The 23,070-nt window shown below is 39.1% G+C and overlaps 1 protein-coding gene across 10 annotated transcripts in view; it reads right to left on the reverse strand.

Annotated features, from left to right (window-relative positions):
* Positions 1-6,075: 6,075 nt before the first annotated feature.
* Positions 6,076-23,070, reverse strand: part of LOC148735457 (uncharacterized) — a 32,596-nt gene continuing 15,601 nt past the window's right edge. For 6 of the 10 annotated variants that reach the window (XM_088754966.1, XM_088754963.1, XM_088754965.1 and 3 more), the window contains 4 exons: positions 20,786-20,866; positions 20,043-20,318; positions 19,047-19,094; positions 12,933-16,542 (listed from right to left, as the gene is read on the reverse strand). In XM_088754966.1, coding sequence (XP_088611092.1) covers positions 13,619-16,542; positions 19,047-19,094; positions 20,043-20,318; positions 20,786-20,866 — 3,329 coding nt within the window. In that variant the 3' untranslated portion in view covers positions 12,933-13,618. Of the gene's footprint in view, positions 8,219-12,444; positions 12,523-12,543; positions 12,728-12,932; positions 16,543-19,046; positions 19,095-20,042; positions 20,319-20,785; positions 20,867-23,070 lie in introns of those variants that run through there. The other 4 variants (XR_015999246.1, XR_015999247.1, XM_088754967.1 and 1 more) reach the window with 4 other exon arrangements.

The following is a 23,070-nucleotide window of genomic DNA, read 5'->3' on the forward strand; positions in this document are numbered from 1 at the left end:
CTAAAGTTACGTGACGAAACCAAACAACGACCTGCTCGTAGGTTATAATAATGCTTAATGCCGCCTCTACGTCAGAGACAAAACCGTAATTATTATTCTGGCCGTAAAGGGCCAAAATCAGTAATTCCGTTTGTTTTTTCCTATGCAGAAAAATGCACAATAGGCGTTACGTAGCACTTTTTTATTAGCGTAAAGCAACATGATGGACATAGCCTGGGAACGAGGATGAGTTTTGGCATCGAGTGTTAGGCTGAAAATGCTGGGCTGATAACCAAGCTTGTTACAGTTTAAACTTATCTTTCGAGCGAACTTAAATATATGTTATTGACCAGCCGGAGGTCTGTATTGGTAAAAACTGTGCCCGAGGTCTTGGTTACCGCCCGTGGCCTACGGCCAGGGGCGGCACTCAAGACAGAAGGCGCAGTTTTTCTCAGTACGGACCGACTGCGTCAACACTTGGTAAACCACGCATTTCTTTAATCAGTATTCTTCGACTTCAAATGCGCGGAATTACAGAAGCACTAGTTTAACGGCGCTCTCGTAATATCACTCTTCGTGAGCACGGGACTGCGGATGCACTAGTTTAACGGCCATACCATTTTATCATTCTTCGACTTCAGGAAAGCTTGAATGCGGCACCACCTGTTTAAATATCCTCTCTCTTTTAATATTAGGGACCTTTCGCAATCAGGACGGCAAGGCCAAGGAAGACTTCGATTAAAAAATTAATTTCTACTCTTAGTTGGAATTTCAAAAATGGTTGCAGGAGCATACTGTCTTATACGACGCCACAGCTCAACTTCAGCATGACGTATAAAAGTAGCGTTGAGTTCCAAATGGAAATTAAAATAATTTGCCGCCGCGGTTTTGGTTCGGAGACGACGCAAATTTTGGCGATTTCACGTTGTTGTTTTGCGTAGGACGGCTAAGAAATGGACAAAGTTTCAAAACGCACGCGCTGAGCTATTGTTCTGCCAATTAGATCTCTTGTTTTTCCACGTCCTCGTTGCCGTCGCCGTCGAGGTTTGCGTAAGGTCCCTAACATTTTTCGACATCGGGGCCGCGGGAGCAATCCATTCATAACAGTCAATGGCGGCCGAGTATTATGAAGTGCTCCCATCAACATATCAAGTAATATTTGATTCAAAATTTTTCTCATGTTCCACTCAGTCTCCATTAGAACGAAGAATTACCATAGTCGTTCATTGATCTCAACTCCGCCGCTTTCCCAACACGACTACTACGTTTCCACAATTCGCGAACCGCTCTCTCCGGGTCACGCGTTGATTCGCTGAAATTTGAAGACCTGTCAAACCACAAATTAGCAAGAACGCTCTGATTGGTGCGACATCGAAAAATACTGCCATCTGATTGGTTTGTGGTAAACAAAAAATTGCGCCAATCACATTGCTTTGAGATACACCACTAAAAAAGATGAGCCTATCAGATTCCTTAGAGATACACCAAATCGCGCCGATCAGATTACACTATACCAAAATACACCGATCTATACACTAACATATAGTTTTTTTTTTTCAAAAAAATAACTCAGAAATGACTTGCTTCCAAGTTTAACCGATTAAATGGTAGCGATAAAGAGTGGGGACAGTAAAATGTTTTAATGTCTGGAACCCTTGTCAGTAATTCAGAATATAAAATATTTTCCTTGAACTCATTAAATCATCGGAGAGCCGCATTATTTGCTATGCTTTGGATTCCCTCAATCATTTTGGTATCCTTAAGAAATTGTATTCAGCTCAAATTTCCACATTACAGGGTAGTCTTTTACTGACTGACGAATAAGGAGCAGTCCTCAAGAAAGAAGCAAACTGAATCGAACGTCTGATGTTCATAGTGAAAAGTCCTTTCAGTTCTGCATGGCACTCATTTTCAAAATAAGGAAACTACAAAAGTAGTTTTTAAGGATAATAACCAGTATAATAGGAAAAATTCAAATTAAGTGTAACTTTTCCTCGTGTTCTAGATGTATCTAGCCAGCCTAGAGAGTACTTATTTTTCTCTACTATTTTTCAAGACAGTCCTCGGCCATTATTGTCCTTCAGCAGTCAGGACAGCAACACCAAGAAAGACGTCGATTAAAAAATAAATTTATATTTAAGTTAAAATATTGCGAAATATGCGTTTACTGTCTTTCCTTACGGTGTCGGTGTTAAGTTCCAAATGGTAGCTTCAAGAATTTGTCATCGAGGGGTTTGCGTACTCAGACCATGCAAACTCTGGTGATTTAACGCTGTTGTTTTGTAGAGGATGACTACGAACTGTACTAAGTTTTAAAATTCACGTGCCGAGCTATTGTTCTGCTCATTAGCTTTTCTGTTTTTTCCTCGATCTAGGTGCCGTTGCCGTCGTGCTTTGCTTATAGTCCCTATTTCTTTTCCAATCCTAAACATTGGGAGGAGACACTTATCGTGTTAGACTGGAAAAAGGCAAAAGCTTTTGTGGAGCGCTTTGAGACGAAAGAACAACGACAACACTAAAGTAGGCATTCCTTCAACAAAACTCTTTCCTTTTTTTTTCGGTGAGTTATTTTTAAAGAACTCAGGAATAAAAAAGAAAGTTTTCATCAAGGCTCCAAAAAAAAAGAAGCATAGCTATGCTACGCATGCAGGAGGTAATATTTTTGGATTTGTGGTTTGAAATGGGACACTAAGTAACTGATGATGGTGTCTGAATAATTGTTGGCAAAAATAACTGTATTGGTACCACGCTTCCTGCAATCCCCTCCACAGCCCTAATTTGAACTCGTCACACAACGCATTTAGATACGATACACAGTAATGAAATTGGTCGGTAGTTCTTGGGTAAGGTGGAGTCATCAGATTTATAGACAGGACAAACATTAGCCAATTTCCATTGGACAGGAAACTTGCCGAGAGACAACGATAGGTTAAACAAACGGCAAACAGAATAGGCAATTTCAGGTGCAGTTTCCTTCAGCAATCTACCAGGAATGTTGTCAGGGCCATGCGCTTTGTTTACATCAATCTCTTGCAGTACTTTAATTACCTCTGGTATCGTAAGGCGGATTGCGCTTAAATTATCAGCAGGTATAACAGATGATTCTTGGTAAAATTCAGAAGTACCATCATTAGGGCTGAATACTGATTGAAAAAAAATGTTAAGTAAGTCTGCTTTCTCTTTATTATTTGTGAAATTTTGCAATAGATCTGACCTCATTCAGACGTTCACCTAGGCATATTTATTCAACATGAACAACGCTTATTTAATCTTATCTATGATCTGAAAGCATATTACGACAGGGCAAATCACCGAAGTCACAAATGCCTAAAGTCACAAGTGCCAAATGTCACAAATGTTACTTGCTTGCCTTTAATCTGAGTATTTACTTACTAGCTCGTCTGGAGCCAGCACTCGTTCTCAAAATATACAAACTGCAAAAGTGGACGATGTTTACGCGCATTTCGCATGACTGATATAATATTTGTTTAGTTCAGCGGCTCCTATCGGCTCAGCAGTCTTTGTAGTTAGTTTGTATATAAAACTTACAGACGTAGTATCAGTTACTTTGGGCGAACTTGATTCAGATCAAAATAAACAACCAAAGACTTATGCGGCCTTCGTAGTTTTAACACGGTCAGTGTAAAACGAGACTGCGGACTGCGGACTGCAGACCGGGGGTAAAATGCAGACTCAGGGTAAAATGCAGACTGCAGACTGCAGACCGCAGACCAGGGGGAAAATGCAGACTCAGGGTAAAATATTAATAATAAACGAGTCTTAAGGATGAAATAAAGAGTGTTCGTACCCGTAAAATAATGTCACGTCAGGACTCACGAAACACACAAAGCCCGCTTCACGCAGTATAAAAGTCACGTCGTACCCAAGTCATATGGCACTATAAAATGTCGGAAAACGAGGACGACGATCTCATGGTAATTTTCGATAACTTGCGTTAATGTCTTTCACAAACTATGCTCGATAACTACAAGTTTACCTTGCCTTGTTGTTGTGCTGTCGTGTTTTGCTTGCCTTGTCTTCCAAACAATTCCAAGGCCATATGAAGAATTTGAACGCTGAAAGAGTTACTCGGTCCCAGACCTATTCGCGAAAGCACAATTCAAAATGGCCGACTTGTAAACAAGGGTAAGATGCATAGCATTACGATCAGTTTGTGCGCTTTTGGGAAACTTGGTTCCACAAAATGGGGAGTTCAAGAATTCGAGGTTGATAATATGTTTGACTAAGGCGAATAAACGCCTTTTGGTTTGAGTTTTCGGGATTTTGAAAAAAATTGCGGGTACGGGTAGCAACACTCCCAAGTCTTGCTTTCTATTATTAATATTTTATTTTACCCTCAGTCTGCATTTTAACCCTGGTCTGCAATCTGCAGTCTGCATTTTACCCCTGGTCTGCAGTCCGCAGTCTGCATTTTACCCTCAGTCTGCATTTTACCCACGGTCTGCAGTCCGCAGTCTGCGTTTTACACTGAACGGTTTTAACATGGTTATTTTCCAACTCAACAACAACAGTTTCTTCTGCAACATTTTCGAATAGGAAAGAAATAGCCGACAGCATTCTTGAAAAGTAGTAGAGAAATTTGGTAGCTTTAACGGTATGCAACTCATTTGATCATACTTTTTTTATCTGACTCTAACCAGACGGGTTATTTTTAATCAGCATGTTTAAGACGAAAGAACCTCTTTTGGTGGCTTTCTTGCCCAATTTTCCAATCTGAAAAGGGGTTAGCATCTTCAAAACCCAAAATTAACTCTAAGGAAGAAGCCTTAGCTTCACAGTATGACATGGTTTCAAGTTCTTAGTAGAAAGAACTAAGGTTTTGAATAATCTCACAGACAGATACTTTGCTTATGGTAATTTAGACGCAATTGTAGTCAACTTCTCATGAGGTTCTATCGGAAATCAAGACCACTTACAAAAGAAAATTAGGAAGAAACTAATAATTATAACTTAAAAAACTGACAGATTTCCGTAATTTCCAGACATCTATAGCGTAAAGATCTAAGACAGAAATTGATAACCACTTTCTGTCGTTGATATCTGGAAACGATCTGTTGTCCTCCCTCTCACGAGCACGGTGTGGTAATAGAATCACCTTGGTTTTTTCGTTGTTTTGCTTGTTTGTTTCTTTGTGTTTTTTTGGGCGCTTGTAAAAGACACAGCTGTATCAGTGTTAAAGGAATGAAATTAGGAGTGGAGTGCATCCAGTTTCCTCGTTTCCAAAGTAATTTTCCAAAATAATTTTGCTCAAGACGATCAGAAAACAGACTTCAGCCTTTTTCAGACGTAAACAACTTTTTTTACAATGGGTTCTCATGGGTGTCTCGAGAACTAAGACCTAAGACCCCTCGAAAACTAAGACTTCTCGAAAACTAAGACCCCTCGAAAACTAAGACCCCTCAAAAATAGACTTTCTCAAAGTTGTATGCTTGGTTTCCTGTTCTGGTGTGATAGGACCCGCAGGAACTTCGCCCGCGCTTTGCGCTCACTGTCGCGCTACGCGCTCAAAAGCGCGACTTGTGAGCAAGTCCACCTCGAAAACGCGATTTTGGTTGAGGTTTAATTTGGTTCTACAAAACTTCGTCAGATGAGATCCACGTGGGTGCGCTTCCAGATTTGTTATCACGAGAGGTTCATTCATTCATTCAGGGTTTTACAGATACCAGCACTATTTTCTTTGTTGTTGTTAATGCATTCTTGATAGTTGGACTTGGCTTCTTTCGCTTCATTTGTTTTACACCTGAGTTTACGGTATGTGGACCAGTTAGCAGGAGATTTGGACTTTACTGCTTTTTTATGAAAATGATCTCCAGCTAGCATCAGTTTAGAGAGTTCCGGAGTCATTCAGACCGGGATCAAGAAGAATAAGAGCGCTTCTCTTACGTTGAACTCGACACTGACGTTTCTACATAATACTTCTTTTCCTTTGGGGAGGGGGACTTCCTTATTTGGCCTAGATACGTATGTGCCGCCACATTGAGTTTTGATTCGAGCTCTAATATCTTATTAGAGCTGTTTTCACTCACCCTTCCCAATCGCTCATCGGCTGCGGGCTTCAGACTCAAGAATAACTCATCCATTTAAGACAAGAATATTTTATTTCCTTGTTTCTCTCAGTTTATTCATTGCTTATAATATCTTTGAAGCTAATCAGTTTTCACTTATAGTTAATGGTTAGGAAGTTTCAAAGTTAAAAACGTAAACAAAATGTATTTCATCTTTTCGAAAAATAAGCCGAATAATGATAAATAAAATGATAAATTTTACCACTCAGGTACGACCTTACACATCAGGTGAGGTGATACAGCTAGTCATCATGTACTCAATAAAAATAAAAAAGTTTATGTCCAACACTTTTGACTTGTAAAATCTAAATTTCCAATGGATACACTGCCCCCCCCCCCTAAAAATGAAATAGGACTCTAATTTGGACTGCAAAGGCATAGACCACACCCTAATGGCCTGGTGACCTCTCCTTACAGGAACAGGGCTTCCAACGTTTCCCTTGTGACCAGTTCAGTAAAAATGTCGTTGGCCGTTAAGTTAACCAAACACAACATGAAAAATTCAATTCTTTTGGAGAACCTACACGAATTAGTACAATTTCAACCTTAAAGTTAGAGCTTATTGATGAACATGCCAAAACATCACATATTTAGTAGAGGGTCTCAATGTGGTGATTATTACGATTTTTGCCCGACTTTCGGTTACGGTCAATATTCGTGGTCACCAGACGTTTTTCTTCGGTTAACTTTGTTACGAGTAAAAGTTACATTTTGTCAATCTTTGCGCCTACCGGCTTAAATTTTCACGGCTAACGGTTAACCCCATTAAGATCCTCTTAACAAAGAATTATCTAATCATGGTTACCCATTGAAAAAATTCAGTCTACGCTATATCTACGATTACAAAAATGGAGCACCCTGAATTCTCTTCAGTACAAAAATAGGAAAGCGTTCTTATAATCATTTGACTACGTTTAATCTCCAATTGTGATACACTCTTCCTATTATTCTTTACTACAATTTAGGAAACAGTACTTTACAAGTTAAGCATATTTGTAACAAGTATTAAGATGCCAGATTTGTTTACATGGTAAATGCTAATGATGCTAGTTTCCTTCGTAATGAGCCTTGCTCACCATAGAGTATGTGTGGCTCGGTGGTAGAGCATCGGAGCGCAGAATCCAAAGGTCTGAGGTTTGATTCCTCATTGGGACTCAGAATTTTTTCTTAGTCCCAGGCTCGAGAGAAGACAAGCGACATCTTTCTCTAAGATGCTAATTTTGAGACACAACTCACAGTGTGTCTCAGCATTTCCTAAACTTCTATCTGTGCCAAGTTCTCTCTTTTCCAATGTGGAAATTACTCATATTTATCGAGAAAAAATTGATAGAAAGATCTCTCCTGTTTACATCAAAGGAAATGTAACATATGCACACCTACTGTAACTACAAACAGGACTGTATCAGCAGCTCACATCCTAGCTCATTAAACTACAAAATGATGATGAAAGCCATCTTTTTTACCCAAAAAAATGCAAACTACTTTGATGCTCAAATCCGAAAAGGGGTCAAGTGTTACTATCCAATAAAAAAATCGCGATCTTAGCAGACGGTTAAATGAAGCTACAATCATAACAAATCAAACTTTTCCAATCTCATCCAAGGGACGTATATTATATTCACCATGTTCTCTTAACCTTTTTTGATCGTTTAAGAACTTCATTGGAGAGGGCAGCACACTGTAGCTTTGGATTAAAAAAATAAAAATAATAATCCTTAAAATGTATTCCCTCGGTTTACGAAGAAAGTTCTCTGACCTTACAGTTCTGACGGATTTCCTTATTAAGAAGAATGGCCTGGCTGACCAGCAAGTTCTGATTAGTGATAAGCTTCCTCAGTTTAAGATGACCCAGACCCCTACTCGTCGTTTAAGTCAGAAACTGACCCAGACTCCTTCTTGTCGTCTGAGTCAGAAACTGAACCAGACTTCCACTCGTCGTCTGAGTCAGAAACTGAACCAGACTCACACTCGTCGTCTGAGTCAGAAACTGAGCCAGACTCCTTCTCGTCGTCTGAGTCAGAAACTGAACCAGACTCCTTCTCGTCGTCTGAGTCAGAAACTGACTCAACCTCTTGCTCGTCGTCGAATGATTCCTCTTCCCAGTAGTCATCTGGTAGCCAATCTTTCTCAGGTTCGACATTTCCTTTCTCATCCTGCCATGAATCACAAACCAACACTAAGTACCATCTCGTCATACAACAATCACTGGTCATCAATTACCGGTAAAGATGCCAAAAATCAAACTTGTTTTCCTCAGATACTTTTCATTGTAGGAAAAGCTATGTCTTGAGTCTCCTTGACAGAGTCATTTAACAAACGTTATTCTATTGAGAAACGTTTCATGTGAGGCAAGACCACAAATTTCATCAAAATTTGAATATTTTCTAATTTACACCCACGTTGAGGTTCGTACTAATTACAAGTTATCCACTAACTTTTCCGGACATATGCATTTTAAATTCATAAATTTTATTTTATATGGTTACGAAAAAATTATTAACTGATAAATTTTTCTTCGTTTTCACATCTATCTACCAAGTGCAAAAAATAAAGGCTATTTCTAAAGATGTGGCAGCATATCCGCAGGAGGGATCAATAAATTGAAAATGTCTCTTTTTTAAGAACGAGTCTCTGTAAAAATCAAACATCTTGGGAGATGAAAATGTTTAACATGCGAACTTCCTCTTATCCTATCGGTCATCAAGACATCCCACGACTGGCAGAACACCCACTAGCCTGTTCATGGGTCGCGAACTACGAACGCGGCTAACTCTCCTCCGCCCAAAACTTAGAAGAGAAGGTCATGGATTCCCAAGCAAAGCAGAAGGCCACGCACGACGAACATGCCAAGTTCAGAGAATTTTACCCCGGGGACAGAGTTTCAGTGAAAGACCTCAGAAAAGAGGACACCTGGTGGCAAGGCTCGATAGCTGAGCGAAGTGGACCCAAGTCGTACATAATAGTATTAAATGACGGCAGAGTGTGGAAGCGTCACGTCGACCACGTGAGACGGGACGGCATGGGCAGGTCGCCATCGGAACCAGGTGGAGAGAGATAGTATCAGGACCAGTCCTTGGAGGTTCCATGGGCTATTCCGGTCAGGTCGGATATTTCCGGACAACCCCAGGTACCACCTGATGCCTAAGAAGGTGTATCAGCTGAAACAGATTCAGCTCAGGATCAAAAGCAGGACGTAACACCGGCAGTAACAGCGGAGGCACCAGCGACGGCTCCTCCCCAGTCCGTGGAAGCGGCCCCCACCCCGTTTCGCCGATCTTCCAGGGGGCGAGGAGCTCCGGATAGACTAATAGAGTCTATCTGAAGTAATGCTGGGACTTTCGTACATTTAACTGTTGTCATCAGACATTCCTAGTTAATGTTGGAGTTTTTACATGGACTGTTTGAACTATGTTCTCGGACTCCGTTCCTTGTTGTTATTTCCGGACCCCGTTCTGTGTTGTTATTTCCGTTGTAGTACGGTCCAAGAAAGGGGGAGATGTGGTGTATTTGTAGAGACTGAGTAGTATTGGTTCCAGTCTCCCCCTACGTTTGTCGTGAGGTTGTCAAGTAATGCCATGTGCTCGTGAGTCGTAAATATATTGAAACCTTTTCTCTCGTTGAATACGCTTCAGGGGCATATCCAATAATTCAAAATACAAAGTCTCTTACTTGAATTCATTCAAATTATCGTGAAGCCACAAAATTAGCTTCGCTCCGGATTTTCTCTCTTATTTCAACATCCTTTCAAAATTTGCTGAACACTAAGTAACGTGGAGTAGTTACCACTGGCTGGAAGTTCCAACACGCTTGAATTTAAGCAGGAAAAATGGCGACATAAATTTGGTATCTCGATTTCAGCTTATTTTTTCGCATTACAGGATAGTCCTCATCTGACTGACTGACGACTAAGGAGCATTTTGTAAGAAAGAAGCAAACTAAAAAAACGTCCGAGGTTCATCACAAACGGTCTTTTTAGTTCGGAATAAATATATAAAGAAACTTATGTATGGTGGTTTACGGTCAAATTACGTTGCCCGAAAGTCCTCTCACCTGAAACTAAAAGGCATGGAAGAAACTTATTTGTGCACGATCCTCGCAGTCAAGAGCACCATTTAAGGTGGCTGGTACCAGTTTTGTCATTTTTTATGGTTTGTAACCTTGAAAGAATACAACAAAAAGACTGACCAAGGCCAGTTGAACACTTTTACAGGGTTGAAATATATAATCATTGGCTATCCGAAAATAAGTGTGATTTTCGTCACTAGCAGTTTCCATGGCAACGCTTTCAAAGGATTATTCAGACGCATTTTTTAGCTTATGGTTCAAATAACTTGAAAACTAACTCGGTGACCCCGTGATTTTTCTTTGTGATTGCTTTAGGCACTTGAAAAGGAAATGCACAAAGATTTTAAAAAAATTATACGGAGCGGAATTTCAGAAAATCCAGAAAAAAGGCAATTTTCACGCATCGCAAATGTCCTTCCGTAGAATTTTCTAGTTTTTTCCTGATGATTCCTTTCAACGTTATCATCATATTGGAACAATAAAAAGAAAGGGTCACCGGACTTGTTCTCATGCAATAGCTTTCGTGAGTTTAGTAATTTCCACGCGCGTTCTCACGCATTTAAAAATCTGGATTATATAAGATCGGCATTTGCTCATGATCTGTTTTAGCTACCGCTGACAATTGCGTGTGCTCGCGCAAGCACCCACGATCTGATGTTTACGTTTACTGCTAAGAAAATCATTAAACAGCCGTCAAAGACAGCCTCCCAGGCTCATCTTAAAAATCCTGCACATGACCTCTGGCTATATAATATTATTTTCCTTGAAGTTTCAAAGTCTTCTTCCACTTCAGGTAGATTATCCTTCCCTTGAGTTCTTCTCTTTTCGCCGTCGCAAGATTTCATATCAGTTGAATATTTCCTTTAAATGTGAAGTGAAGCAACCTTTACTTCTCCGAAAATAGTCTTCTTTATGTTAGTTTCTATCTCCTGCATTCACAGTGGCTGCTCAACACTTCAAATACAAGCTCTTAGGTAAACTTCTCACATAAGTAGAAAGAAATCCTCGCGCCGCCATCTTTGTTTTAAATTTTCGTCTTTTAATCTCGCGCTTCTTTCGCACGTTTCTCTCGCGCGTGACGCAAGAGTTTATCTGTTCCCCGCGCGAGGAAACTAGTACAAGCCACCTTAATTAAGTGCTTGCGACGGCGAAGAAAGAAGAACTCAAGTGAAGGATAATCTACCTGAAGTGGAAGAAGACTTTGAAACTTCCAGGAAAATAATATGATATAGCCAGAAGTCATGTGTAGGATTTTTAAGATGAGCTCGGGAGGCTGTCTTTGACGGCTGTTTAATGATTTTCTTAGCAGTAAACGTCTGTAAATAACAGATCGTAGGTGCTCGCGCGAGCACACGCAATTGTCAGCGGTAGCTATAACAGATCATGAGCAAATGCTCATCTTATAGAATCCAGATTTTTAAATGCTCGAGAACGCGCGTGGAAATTGCTAAACTCACGAAAGCTATTGCATGAAAACAAGTCCGGTGACCCCTTCTTTTTATTGTTCCAATATGATAATAACGTCGTTAGGAATCATCAGAAAAAAAATTAGAAAATTATACTGAAGGAAATTTGCGATGTGTGAAAATTGCCTTTTTTCTAGATTTACTAAAATTCCGCTCCGTATACTTTTTTAAAGATCTTTGTGCATTTTCCTTTTCAAGTGCCAAAAGCAATCACTGAAAAAAATCACGGGGGTCACCGGGGTTAGTTTTCGAATTATTTAAGCCACAAGGTAAAAAAATGCGTCTGAATACGCCTATGAAAGCGTTGCCATGGAAACTGCTGGTGACGAAATGACACCCACTTTTGGATAACCAATTATTAAATAATTCAACCCCGTAAAAGTGTTCAACTGGCCTTGGTCAGTCTTTCTGTTGTATTCTTTCAAAGTTACAAACCATCAAAAAGATGAAAACCGGTACGAGCCACCTTAAGCATTAGTGAAAATCAGACATGAAAAAATTCAGGCCTGTACGGGATTCGAACCACTGACCTCTACGATACTAGTGCAGCGCTCTACCAATTGAGCTAACAAGCTAACTGGGAGCTGCTCATCAAATTAATTGACATAAACCCGTAAGATGATAAATCAAACACAATGAATATATGAAATTCATATATCTGAACTGCGGTTATAGAAACGTATTTGTGCACGATCCTCGTGTAAGGCGCTCAGGACGAAAGAACATTTGTGGTGACTTTCAAGTCCTATTTTCCAATCTGAAAAGCAGTCAGCACTGTCAAACCCCAAAGTAAACACTATATTCCTTTGAGTTATTAAATCAAAAGAAAACTAACGATTTACTCTGACCTTTCGGTTCAGTACTTAAACAGGCGTTCCACCAACAAAAGCTCTCAAGTCCTTTTTCGAGGAGTTCTACAAAAGGAACTAGAGAGTTAAAATGTTAATTTTTTGAAGGCATCAAAAAACACTCCACATTTCCTCCGAACTCTCGCTTTCTTCCTTCGAAAAGAAGCCTTAGCTTCACAGCATGACATAGTTTTAAATTCTTTAAGCCGTAATTTGAATAACGCAGAAAAATACTTTACCTGTGGTAATTTAGACGCGATTGTTATCAACTTCTCGTATTGTTCTATCGGAAATCAAAACCAATTACAAAAGAAAATTAGGAGATAGGCAAATGATTCTAACTTAAAAACCTGGCAGATTTCCGTAGTTTACAGACGTGTATAGCGCACAAATCTCAGACAAACATTGACAACCACTTTTTGTCATTGATATCTGAAAACAATCTGTTGTGCTCACATTCACGAGTACGGCGTGGTAACGCAATCACCTTGGTTTTTTGTTTTTTGTTTTGCTTCTTTGTTTCTTTATTTGTTGGACGCTTATAAAATACACAGCTGTATCAAAGTTAAAGGCAGGAAAATTAGGAGTGGAGTGTATCCAGTTTCCGCGTTTACAAAGTAAATTTCCAAAACCATTTTGTTCAAGACGATCAGAAAACAGACTTCAGACTTCCTCCAGACGTAAACAACCTTCTTTACAATAGGTTTTCATCTTAACTTTTAATTGACTTGTTTCCAATTTCAGTAACAGAATAAATGGTAGCGACAAAGAGTGAATGTAATTTTTTATTTCAAGAAGCCTTTCCAGTAATTCAGAATCTAAATTTTTTTACTTTAATTCATTAAAATCACCGGGAAGGTACAACATTTCCTTCGCTTTGGATTTCTTCTTTTATCTTGGCATCCTTTCAAAATTCAATGAACGCCTAGTTGTAAAGTTCCGCCGTAATTGACAATTCAATGCGGAATAAAATTTCTACACACGTTTTGGTCTCCCGATTCCAGCTCAACTTTCCACCTTAGTAGTATAATAGTCTTTCCACTAAACGACGAATAAGGAGTATTCCGCAAAAAAAATGCTAACTAATTTGAAAAAACCTTTTGACGTTCATCGTGAACAGTCATTTCAGTTCTGTATAAATAGAAAAAGAATCTCATTTTTTGTTTTGACGGACTTAATGCCAAAGTGATTTAAAGACGCAGAGAAGCTTAGGCAAGGTGGTCCACAGTCGCCAGTTTTTCCAGAATACACCGAGAAGCAAAAAAACCAAGCGACAGTGATGTAAACAGCAACTAAAATTCGAAGTGAACACCGTGGTATCTACACGTGTCGCACGAAAGAATTCAATGCAATTTGAAATTACATTTAAAAAACTGTTTGAACTGACTGACGGTGACTTTTCAGAAGAAAAAACTTTAGTCTTGTTCCAGAAAAGCAAACGAAATATCACACTTGTTCCGCGAACCAAGGGCGTAAAAATTCTTAAAACAACGCCACAGTAAATTGAACAGAATATACATGAACAATGGCTACAAATGCAAAATAAGATCATAAAACTTACGTGGTATCTTGTTAAAAAGTAGAAGATGTTACTCCGACGTACAGCTGCACTCAAATCATTCACTTGTTCCTTTGTCATTTTAACATTATAAAGATACAGCTTCTCCAGGTGAGGAACACAGCTGAGATGTCGAATGAGAACACTTACGCCATCACTAAGTGGGTTACCTGACAAGTCGAGCATGCGCAGACTAGGAGCCTGGTGCAGAGATCTGGCGATGGCTGCGGCAGGTTCGGCTGTCAAATTGATATATCTAAGTACTAAATAATGAAGGCGGTTGGTGAAGATGATACCAGACACCACGGTCTTTGTCAACAGAGCATCATAGGTTTCAAAACCTTCACCACAAACAACTACCTCTTGCAGAGATATGCAAATTGGTAATAACTCGGCAAGCGTCTCCATCTCTTGCCTTTCTGTGTAAAAATTAAAAAGGCTCCTCACATAGGAAAGGCTGTGTGGTGTCCGATCAGTAATACTACCAGTGTTCTCAGTCGAAGACGAAGCTGTTTGGTTGTCATGTTCATTCAACGGATCACCGAGGCACTTCCCCTGAGTAGACTCTGCTTTTGATGAAATCAACTCTCGCAGGATTTTAAAGAGAGTAACATCATCAGCATCAAAATTTGCCGGAAGAAAAAACTCAGTCGAACACGAAGCTGTTTGGTTGTCATGTTCATTCAACGGATCACCGAGGCGCTTCTCCTGAGTAGACTCTGCTGTTGATGAAATGAGCTCTCGTAACATTTCAGTCGGAAATGATGGTAGGTCTTGTATTTCACAAACACAAAGGACAAATTTTCTTTCTTTCTTGAAGAAGAACTCCTTCAAAGGACGACGTGGCCATTTTTTTAAACACTTAGCGACTTTCATTTCGCCCGAACAGCTCAAAACAATAGCGTTTATGTGTTCCGCTACAGTAATCAAGTCTCCATGGCTTCTCTCTGAATTCCTTTCTTCGTCAGAGAAAAAGATAAACTGGGGCATCACGGCACGTTTCAGCAAGTGTTCATTTGCAACAATGTTCAGCTGGTTTGAATCAAGAAGCAAGATACCACCAGTGAGAGAGAGAAGCGTGGAGAAGAGATCTCGCCGTTTCTCGACCGAGCAACAAAAATAACTGTGTGAAATGAGTTTTAGATACTGCTGTTGATTCTCAGGCAGGTCTTCAGTCGACTGAAGCGGCTCACTGAATTCAAACTCCGACAAAGATTCCTTTCTTCCAACAAATACAAGATGATAGAAAACTGCGCAAGCAGCTTCTATTGACAGCTCGCAGGCAAATCTGAGGACTTCCAACATCGTGAGACACTTTTTAAATGAGTCAACTTTGGATAGACTTCTCGAACTTTCATCTTTCATTGACAACACCTCCTCTTTCATGTGCCAAGCAGCAAGGAACTCCTGTACGGACTTGTGAATGAAGAAGATGCCTTTTTCGGGATCCAGACTGGCAATGTTGACAACTTGAAAAAGTCCTACTTCAAGCAATTTTTGAAGTGAACTGGAAATCTCGGTTGTGAGTTTGCTACATCTAATGAAAAGAACTTCTTCTAACAAGGATTCAAACGCAAACTTTCCGATGCTACTGAGGTCCTTTTTAAGGTCATTTAAAGACCTCTCCGCTACTGGTTCTGTCTTGGCACTTCTTTTGGCCGTCCTGTGATTCAGCATGGTTTGAATAAAACTGTTGTAAATGTCGGCCCGTGATGTTGGCAGTCCTTCATGATGTTTCTCATTCCAGACAAGACAGAGCATCAGTAAGAGGAGAGGTATTTCTGCCATGTCAAGGAGATCTTTCTCTCTCAGGTTGGACATAAAGTCTTTAAGATCTTGCCCGTCTGTCAAAAACTTTCTCGCAAAGGTTTCGATTTGTTCCCGGTTTTTGAAACCGTGAATTTCAAACTGAACGTGACTGGGACCTCTTAATTCGTCACATTTAATTTGTCGCGTGGTGACAATAACGTGGCAATCCCTCAGTAGCTCGCCCTTCCAAATTTCAAGGATTGGTGAGTGTTCTTTTGCACAGCTGTACTCATCATAACCATCCAAAATCAGAACCACTTTATCTTGATTCTTAATTATGTAGTCATAGAGACTTTCAAGTGAGATCGGGCAATCTTTGGCCAGAAGTTTCGACGCACGCAATACATCACGGATGTCTTCCTTGTCACATACATCTCGCAACTTAATCAAAAGCAAAATGTGGAAGTTCGTTAGGATTCTTTTAAAGGCTTTCGACCAGTCATACGCAGCCTTTTTACAAAACGTACTCTTGCCAATTCCTGGCCGACCATAAACAAGCATTCGTGTTGGTTTGCGATGATGTTTATTTCCCTTGAACATGTTGGTGTAGTCCCCAAGTTTCTCTTGTCTGACTCTGCTGGGCGTCCTTTCATCTCGGACCCAATACAAAGGTGTGTAGATCTCCTCAATATCAACAGAACAGCTGTCGTCCCACGGTACCGTTTTAACTTTACTGAAGGCGTCATAATAAGACTTGAGCTGCTCTTGGCACTTCTTAACAACTGACGACTCTAAAAGTATGACAAAAAGTACACGTTAACCAAACGAACTTACAGTTACAGTGCATTTTAACTCTTTTATCATAATACCAAATGCTTTTTTAAAATTGAGGTATCTGAAATCGCTTTCTTGTTGGCCAAGCCGAGACATTGCGAGCTCGTCAACTCTCCGCGTTTACTTTCGTGGCAGTAATTTGTGAAACCTTCTAGTTTTAATAGTAGTTAATTAATATCGTTTTTTTAGTTGTTCATTATATAAATTTAGTTGGTAGATTATTCTGAGAGTTAATTAATTTGATCGATACGTTTTATTACTTTTAATTGTAGGAGGGCCATTATGAAAACTACTGGGTGACCAGTAATCAATGTGTTTTACTCTCTTTAAATAACGTTTTCTTCTTCTTCTTCTTCTAAATTGCTGTATTACTCTACTCTTACACCAATTTTTCATACTGGGCATCAAGACGCCAAAAATAGGCCACGGCATCACACTGTAAAACAGGGCAAAAATACAGGAGAAGAAACAAAATGGCGTCAATGAACGATGGATATAGTTAATTTTTGCGGTTTTTTTAGACTCGCCTTTTAGAACAACGAATGTTAAGCGCATCTAACACCTAGTGGTTTAGTCACGGGAAAAGTTTGTAACGAGTCTCCATTTCCGCTGCCAAGTTTTCTCTACCGAGTGAGTTTTCTCCATTGTTGTTGTTGCCTTCCCAACCACACCTTGCAACTCGTAAAATATCCGCGTGTTTTAAGTGTTTATCCATTAAATAAGGTGTACATCTCTCTTACGTGTTCACGGAATGGAAAGGGGCGTTTTTGATGACATCTAAACGTACGTTCTAATTTTACCGAGATTGTATCTAAGTAGGAGGCGCAAGGATGTTTCTTATTCTTCAATGAAATGAAAAAGATATTTCTCTGAACAGCGTACACTAAATGGAAGAGGGAGTGGGCTCTCTTCTCTACACGTAAGGTCCTTCTACTTTGGCTGCTTTGGGCAGTTAGGTAGCTGAAGAAGTTTCTTAATTTTGTCCTACTGAAAAATCATTTGTTCTCGACATATCCAAATTTTGAAGTTTTCTAGTGTGTATCGGCCGGGAAAAATTCATCCTCTGAAACAATACAAATATCTTAAGAATGACTTTTTCAGAAGAAATAGAATACTCTTAATTGGCTAATACGATGTTTTTGTGAGAGCTATGTCAATATTTCTGACTGAACATAGCGATTTTGGACACTTCTGTTACGTATAACACCAACATAATTTATTGGAATCGCAGCAAATTTCTAAATTGACAACTGATACTATCGACAGGTTTCAAAGAACCTTTCTGTTAATTTTGAGAGCAATTGCTAAGAAGTTCCTATTTCGCTCTCCCTTTTTTGTTTTTCTGTTTTTTTATCTGTTGATTTTTTTTGTTTGCTATTTACGGCAACGTTATTGTAATAGGTGCATAAATACATACACGATGGACATCTAAATAAATCTGTAAAAATATTTTAAAAAAAAGGATCAAAAACAAGAAAAATACCATTAGGAGATGAACTGAGGCGTTTTTTTTTTTTTTTTAATGAAAATTTTCATAGCAAATTGTAATAAAATAAATTTCAGGAAGCCGAAGAAAAACTCCAGGCTGCAGAAGGATTCGAACCTGTGCCTCCCAGATACCGTCGATCAACAATACTTAGGCAGTAGTGAAAATAAGCCTGAAAAAAATTACTGAGAAGATCGCTCTCATGTTCAGTTCTTAATCCCCAGTTCGCAGATATGATTTTATATATATTTAGTGTCTTTTAGAAATTATTGTGTAGGTTCATTTAGTAAGTGGGGGGGGGGGGGGAGGGGGGGTGGAGGTAGAGGGGGGAAGGGCGGGGCACGGCCAACAACTTGAATCACTCTGTAGGATTTCTTTCTTACCAGTCCCACCACAGCCAACACTGTCAATACCTCTTCAGTACCACATTGGGAGTTTTCCGAAAGATCAAGATGGCAGTCCTTGTGACTGATCATTTCAAACTGTCAATACAGTTTTTAGAAATCATTAAGGAGGGTAACATACGTAGCAAGAGCTGTTTGGGTGCTTCGGGAGAATTTCCTAGCTCTTGAAAAGCATGCAAAACGTTTAGAACACATTGAATCATAGGCAATTTCAAGACATTAAAGTATTCTATTTTAAAATTAGAGCTAATTAACCAAGCTTTCTTGAGCCTGAGCTGAAAGAATTGGACACCCAAAGTATAGACCAAGTGTAGCGGGTTTCTGTTCGTCAGGGACGAGGCGCTTAGGAACTAGGCTGACTTCGAACTCGACCTGATAACCCAATATCTGCTGTAGATATTGGGTTATCATGTCAACTTCACACGCTATTGTTTATTGACCATATGCCCTCCACTAATCAGAGTTTTCATAGTAAGTCTTATGTGTAATAATTTAGTTAAAAAAAAACGTGAGCTTAGTATGAACTTCCTTTACTTGGTAATTATAGCACCTGCTAGCTTTCTACGCTTACTTTCTGAAGGATCATCACTTTTACAACTCTCCTCTCCCACTGCATTGTCTGCAAAAGGGAAAACAACGTCAAATTGTGATGAAAATTGAATTTATGAAATGGGTAACAGGCAGGAGTTGAAATAAGTGCTGAGAGGAAATGAAACTCACATGTGAGCCCGCTCATGGAATATAAGAGAGAAGAGAAACTGATGGACTTGGATAATTAAAATATATAAGCTGGGAAAAAAAGATAAGATTTAAATCTCATCAAACTTCTAAATCGGTCAGTACTTGTGAGGAATTTCGTATTTTGGGTTATTTTACTGCGCATAAGAGACTGGACACGAAAAGAAAAAATCGGAGGGCAGGGGGAGGGGGGTAGTTAGTGAGCTTGTTTAGTCAACGATTTGTAATACCTACAAACTAAGACGACAGGGAGCTTTATTACAGGTGCAAAGAGTTAGTATGCATCTTGTATGTGATTTATTAACAATAGAAACAATGGGATCAGAGAGGCAGTCCAGATGTATGATCGAGGTCCGAATAATCAAGGTGTGACTGTATAGCAGAGATCTAATTATTCTACAGATACCCCACTTTCGTAAAACCTTTTTCCATAATCCTTCCACTAAAATCATGACTCGCTAAAACTACTTGCTCACTCTTTTTCCATGTTAAGTTTATGAATAATTATAAATAAAAATAAAACAAAACCCATAGAAAATAACCAATTTTTAAGCAACGATGGCGGGTCACTAGCACCGGGTTAAGTATTTAAAAACAAAACAAAACAAAACAATCAAACAGACAAACAAAAGCTAAACAAATGTAGATAATTCAATCTACGTACAGTGAAACTACATAAGACTGAGGCAGACTATTATCCTGTAAATAAATCACCTGTAGCATTGTCAGGACTTACACAGTCAACAAAAGCTTATACAATGTGACAATTATTACTGTCTTGATCACAACTATACCAAGTCAAACTAATATTGATAAAAAAAATACTTACCATTTCTATAACAAATTTTTTCTGCCAAGTCTTTATGCCGCACGAAATCATGCTGTAATGCCACATTCAAAGTTTGGTAAGTTGCTGCAGAACCACACTTCTGTTTCCAGTCCATTAACATGTGATATCCTCTCTCACACAGCTGCCTGTATCTTTGTTCTATATCCTGTAGTTCTGGCTCCTTGAACCCCAGGTGACGCCCGAGTTGAATCCACTTTTCACCAATTTCGTTGCCTAATTCTTCTAATTCATCAATTGTTGGTGAGCCTTGTTTTACTAAAAAAGAAATAACGTTTAGAGTTCGACTTGTCAATACCGGGTTTCGCAAACAAGATTACCCAATCACACATGGGAAATGAACATTAATTCCTATTTCATTCAGTTGTGCTAATCAGCTCTTAAAACCAAAGCAATCAAAGATGATAAAGAATAGATCTTATGCACACTGACTTCATAAACTGAAGACTCAACCCAAGCCTCTTTTGTGAGTGATATCACGGTTCTTCCATTTTTATATCAAGTTCACATTGACAAATTTCGGATCCATGCAACAAAATGATATTAAAACTCTTTTTGTCCAATGAAAGTAGACTAAAAATGTTTAGCAAAATTTTAAAGGCACCCTTGTCTCTTTAGCAAAACTATAGTTAAAAATACTGGGAAAATATCCACAAGGCTTCTCAAATGAGCAGGAGCAGCTCATTCTTTTGCACCCATTCCTGAAAAATATGTCTGACAATAACCTGCCATGTCCACAGATGTAACTTTAGGTTTTTTAGGATCTTGGTTACTGTAGCCAGATGACATTCTCCTCTTTCTTTTTCCTGAAAAAAGAGGACATTTCATTTTCTAAATTTACCCTTTTTACTCTTGTGTCTGAACAAAAAGAGATACCTTACGATATCCAAAAGGGTTTAAGATAAAATTATGCCAAAGGGTACATTTCAGTAAATTTTCTTCTTCTTGAAATTATCTTTATTTTTGCAATGGCCCCCAGGTTGATAGAGAATCGTACATGTAACCGTACAAATTTGTTTTGCGGTCACCATTCCACTTTGCATGTACTTCAGGGGAAAATGAGGCCACAATTTTAATTGGCGATATGTAGCAGTTTTTAATTGGCGTAAAGCAATGTGGTAAACATAGCCTGAGAACGAGGTTGAGTTTTGGCATCGAATGTCAGTCAGGCTTGAAGTGCTGAGCCGCGCATAACGATAACCAGGCTTGTTACAGTTTAAACTTATTCATCAAGTGAACTTAAAAATATTTAATTAAAGCACAAACTTAAAATGATACGCACCACCGTGGAACAGTAAAAGTTCATTGCCTGACTGTCCAAATTCGATTCATTAATTCAATTATCTCATGGAAACATTGGCAATTGGAACCATCAATAGATTACTAAAGCAGACGAAAGCATTATACTTTTCTGACAAATTAAAGAAGACTTGTGAAAGTCACTGCCAGATATCTTTAATTTCAATCAGTCAAAAAAACTTGCGGTCCATAAAATACCTTCTGTGATATATCGTTCCGAGGCAAAATACTTCAAAGGTTTAATATCACAAGTAAGCGGGAGAAATACTTGTAAACAAAGATCATCGAGATCAAATGCAAATGTTAACTGAGCGACTGTGAGGCGAAACTAGACAAACGAATGGAAAATAGGGGAATTTGGGTCGTGCAGGCAGAGAAAGATTTGAACCGCAGCGTCAAAATTGAATGAATTTTGAAAACGGAAATTTGATAAACGAAAGATTTCATTTGGTACTGGTTTTGTAGAATTGAAGGTAAGATTTAACTCTCATCAAACTTTTAAAACGGTCAGTGCCGGTGAGGAATTTCCTAATTTGGGTCATCTTACTGTGCACAAGAGACCGGACACGAAAAGAAAAAAATAGAAGAGCAGGTAGAGGAGGGTAGTTGATGAGCTTGTTTAGTCAACGATTTGTAATACCTACAAACTAAGACGACAGGGAGCTTTATTACAGATGCAAAGAGTTAGTATGGATCTTGAATGAGATTTATCAACAATAGAAACAACGGGATCAGAGAAGCAGTTCGGATAATCGAGGTCCGAATAATCAAGGTGCGACTGTATAGCACAGATCTAATTATTCTGCAGATACCCCACTTTCGTAAAACCTTTTTCCCTAATCCCTCCACCAAAAACGTGACTGGCTAAAACCATTTGCTCACACTTTTTCCATATCAAATTTATCTTTTTATCAACATCTAAAGCAATATTTGATTTAAACTTTTTCTCATGTTTCACTCAGTCTCTTCCAGAACGAAGGATGACCATAGTCGTACAAAGATGACAACTCCACCGCTTTCCCAACACGACCAATACGTTTCCTTAATTCGCGAACCGCCCTCCCTGAGTCACGCATTGATTCGCTTAAATTTGAAGACCTGTCAAACCACAAATTACCAAGAACGCTCTAATTGGTGTAACACACAACATACTAAAATCTAATTGATTTGTGATACACCAAAATAGAAAATGCGCCAATCAGATTGCTCGCAGGTACCCCAAAAATTGCGCCAATCGGATTGCTTAGAGATACACGAAAAACACATCGCTCTATACGCTAAAAAACAGTTAATTTTCTTAAAAAAGAGTTTTCTCCGTAAGTTTTATGATGCACCTATCACACCTACTAAGATATTTCTACAAGGCGAACTTCTGTTTGAAATCGCGCACAATTCTGAAATGATTGTGAGATGTTTATTGCTTTTTGCTGTCTTCCATTAATAGTATCACGGTAAGTCCTTGTAGTGTCACGACCTGTTACGGGAAGAACTGAAAAGATTATACCTTCGGATCTACATAATTCGCTGATTTAAACGGTAAAAAGCGCTCTCTGCGTACACACAATATGACTTTCTTCGTCAATAGGCCAGCCAGGGCCATCGGTTATCGTCACTTTAGGTTCCAGAGGAATAAGAGAACTCTTCTTTGAGGTTTTAGACATGATTTTGGAAATTTTCGCTCAGATTGTCTTTAAGACGTCCGCGTGGTTGT

This window comes from Stylophora pistillata, chromosome 3 (genome assembly GCF_964205215.1).
Source record: "Stylophora pistillata chromosome 3, jaStyPist1.2, whole genome shotgun sequence".
Classification (NCBI taxonomy): Eukaryota; Metazoa; Cnidaria; class Anthozoa; order Scleractinia; family Pocilloporidae; genus Stylophora; species Stylophora pistillata.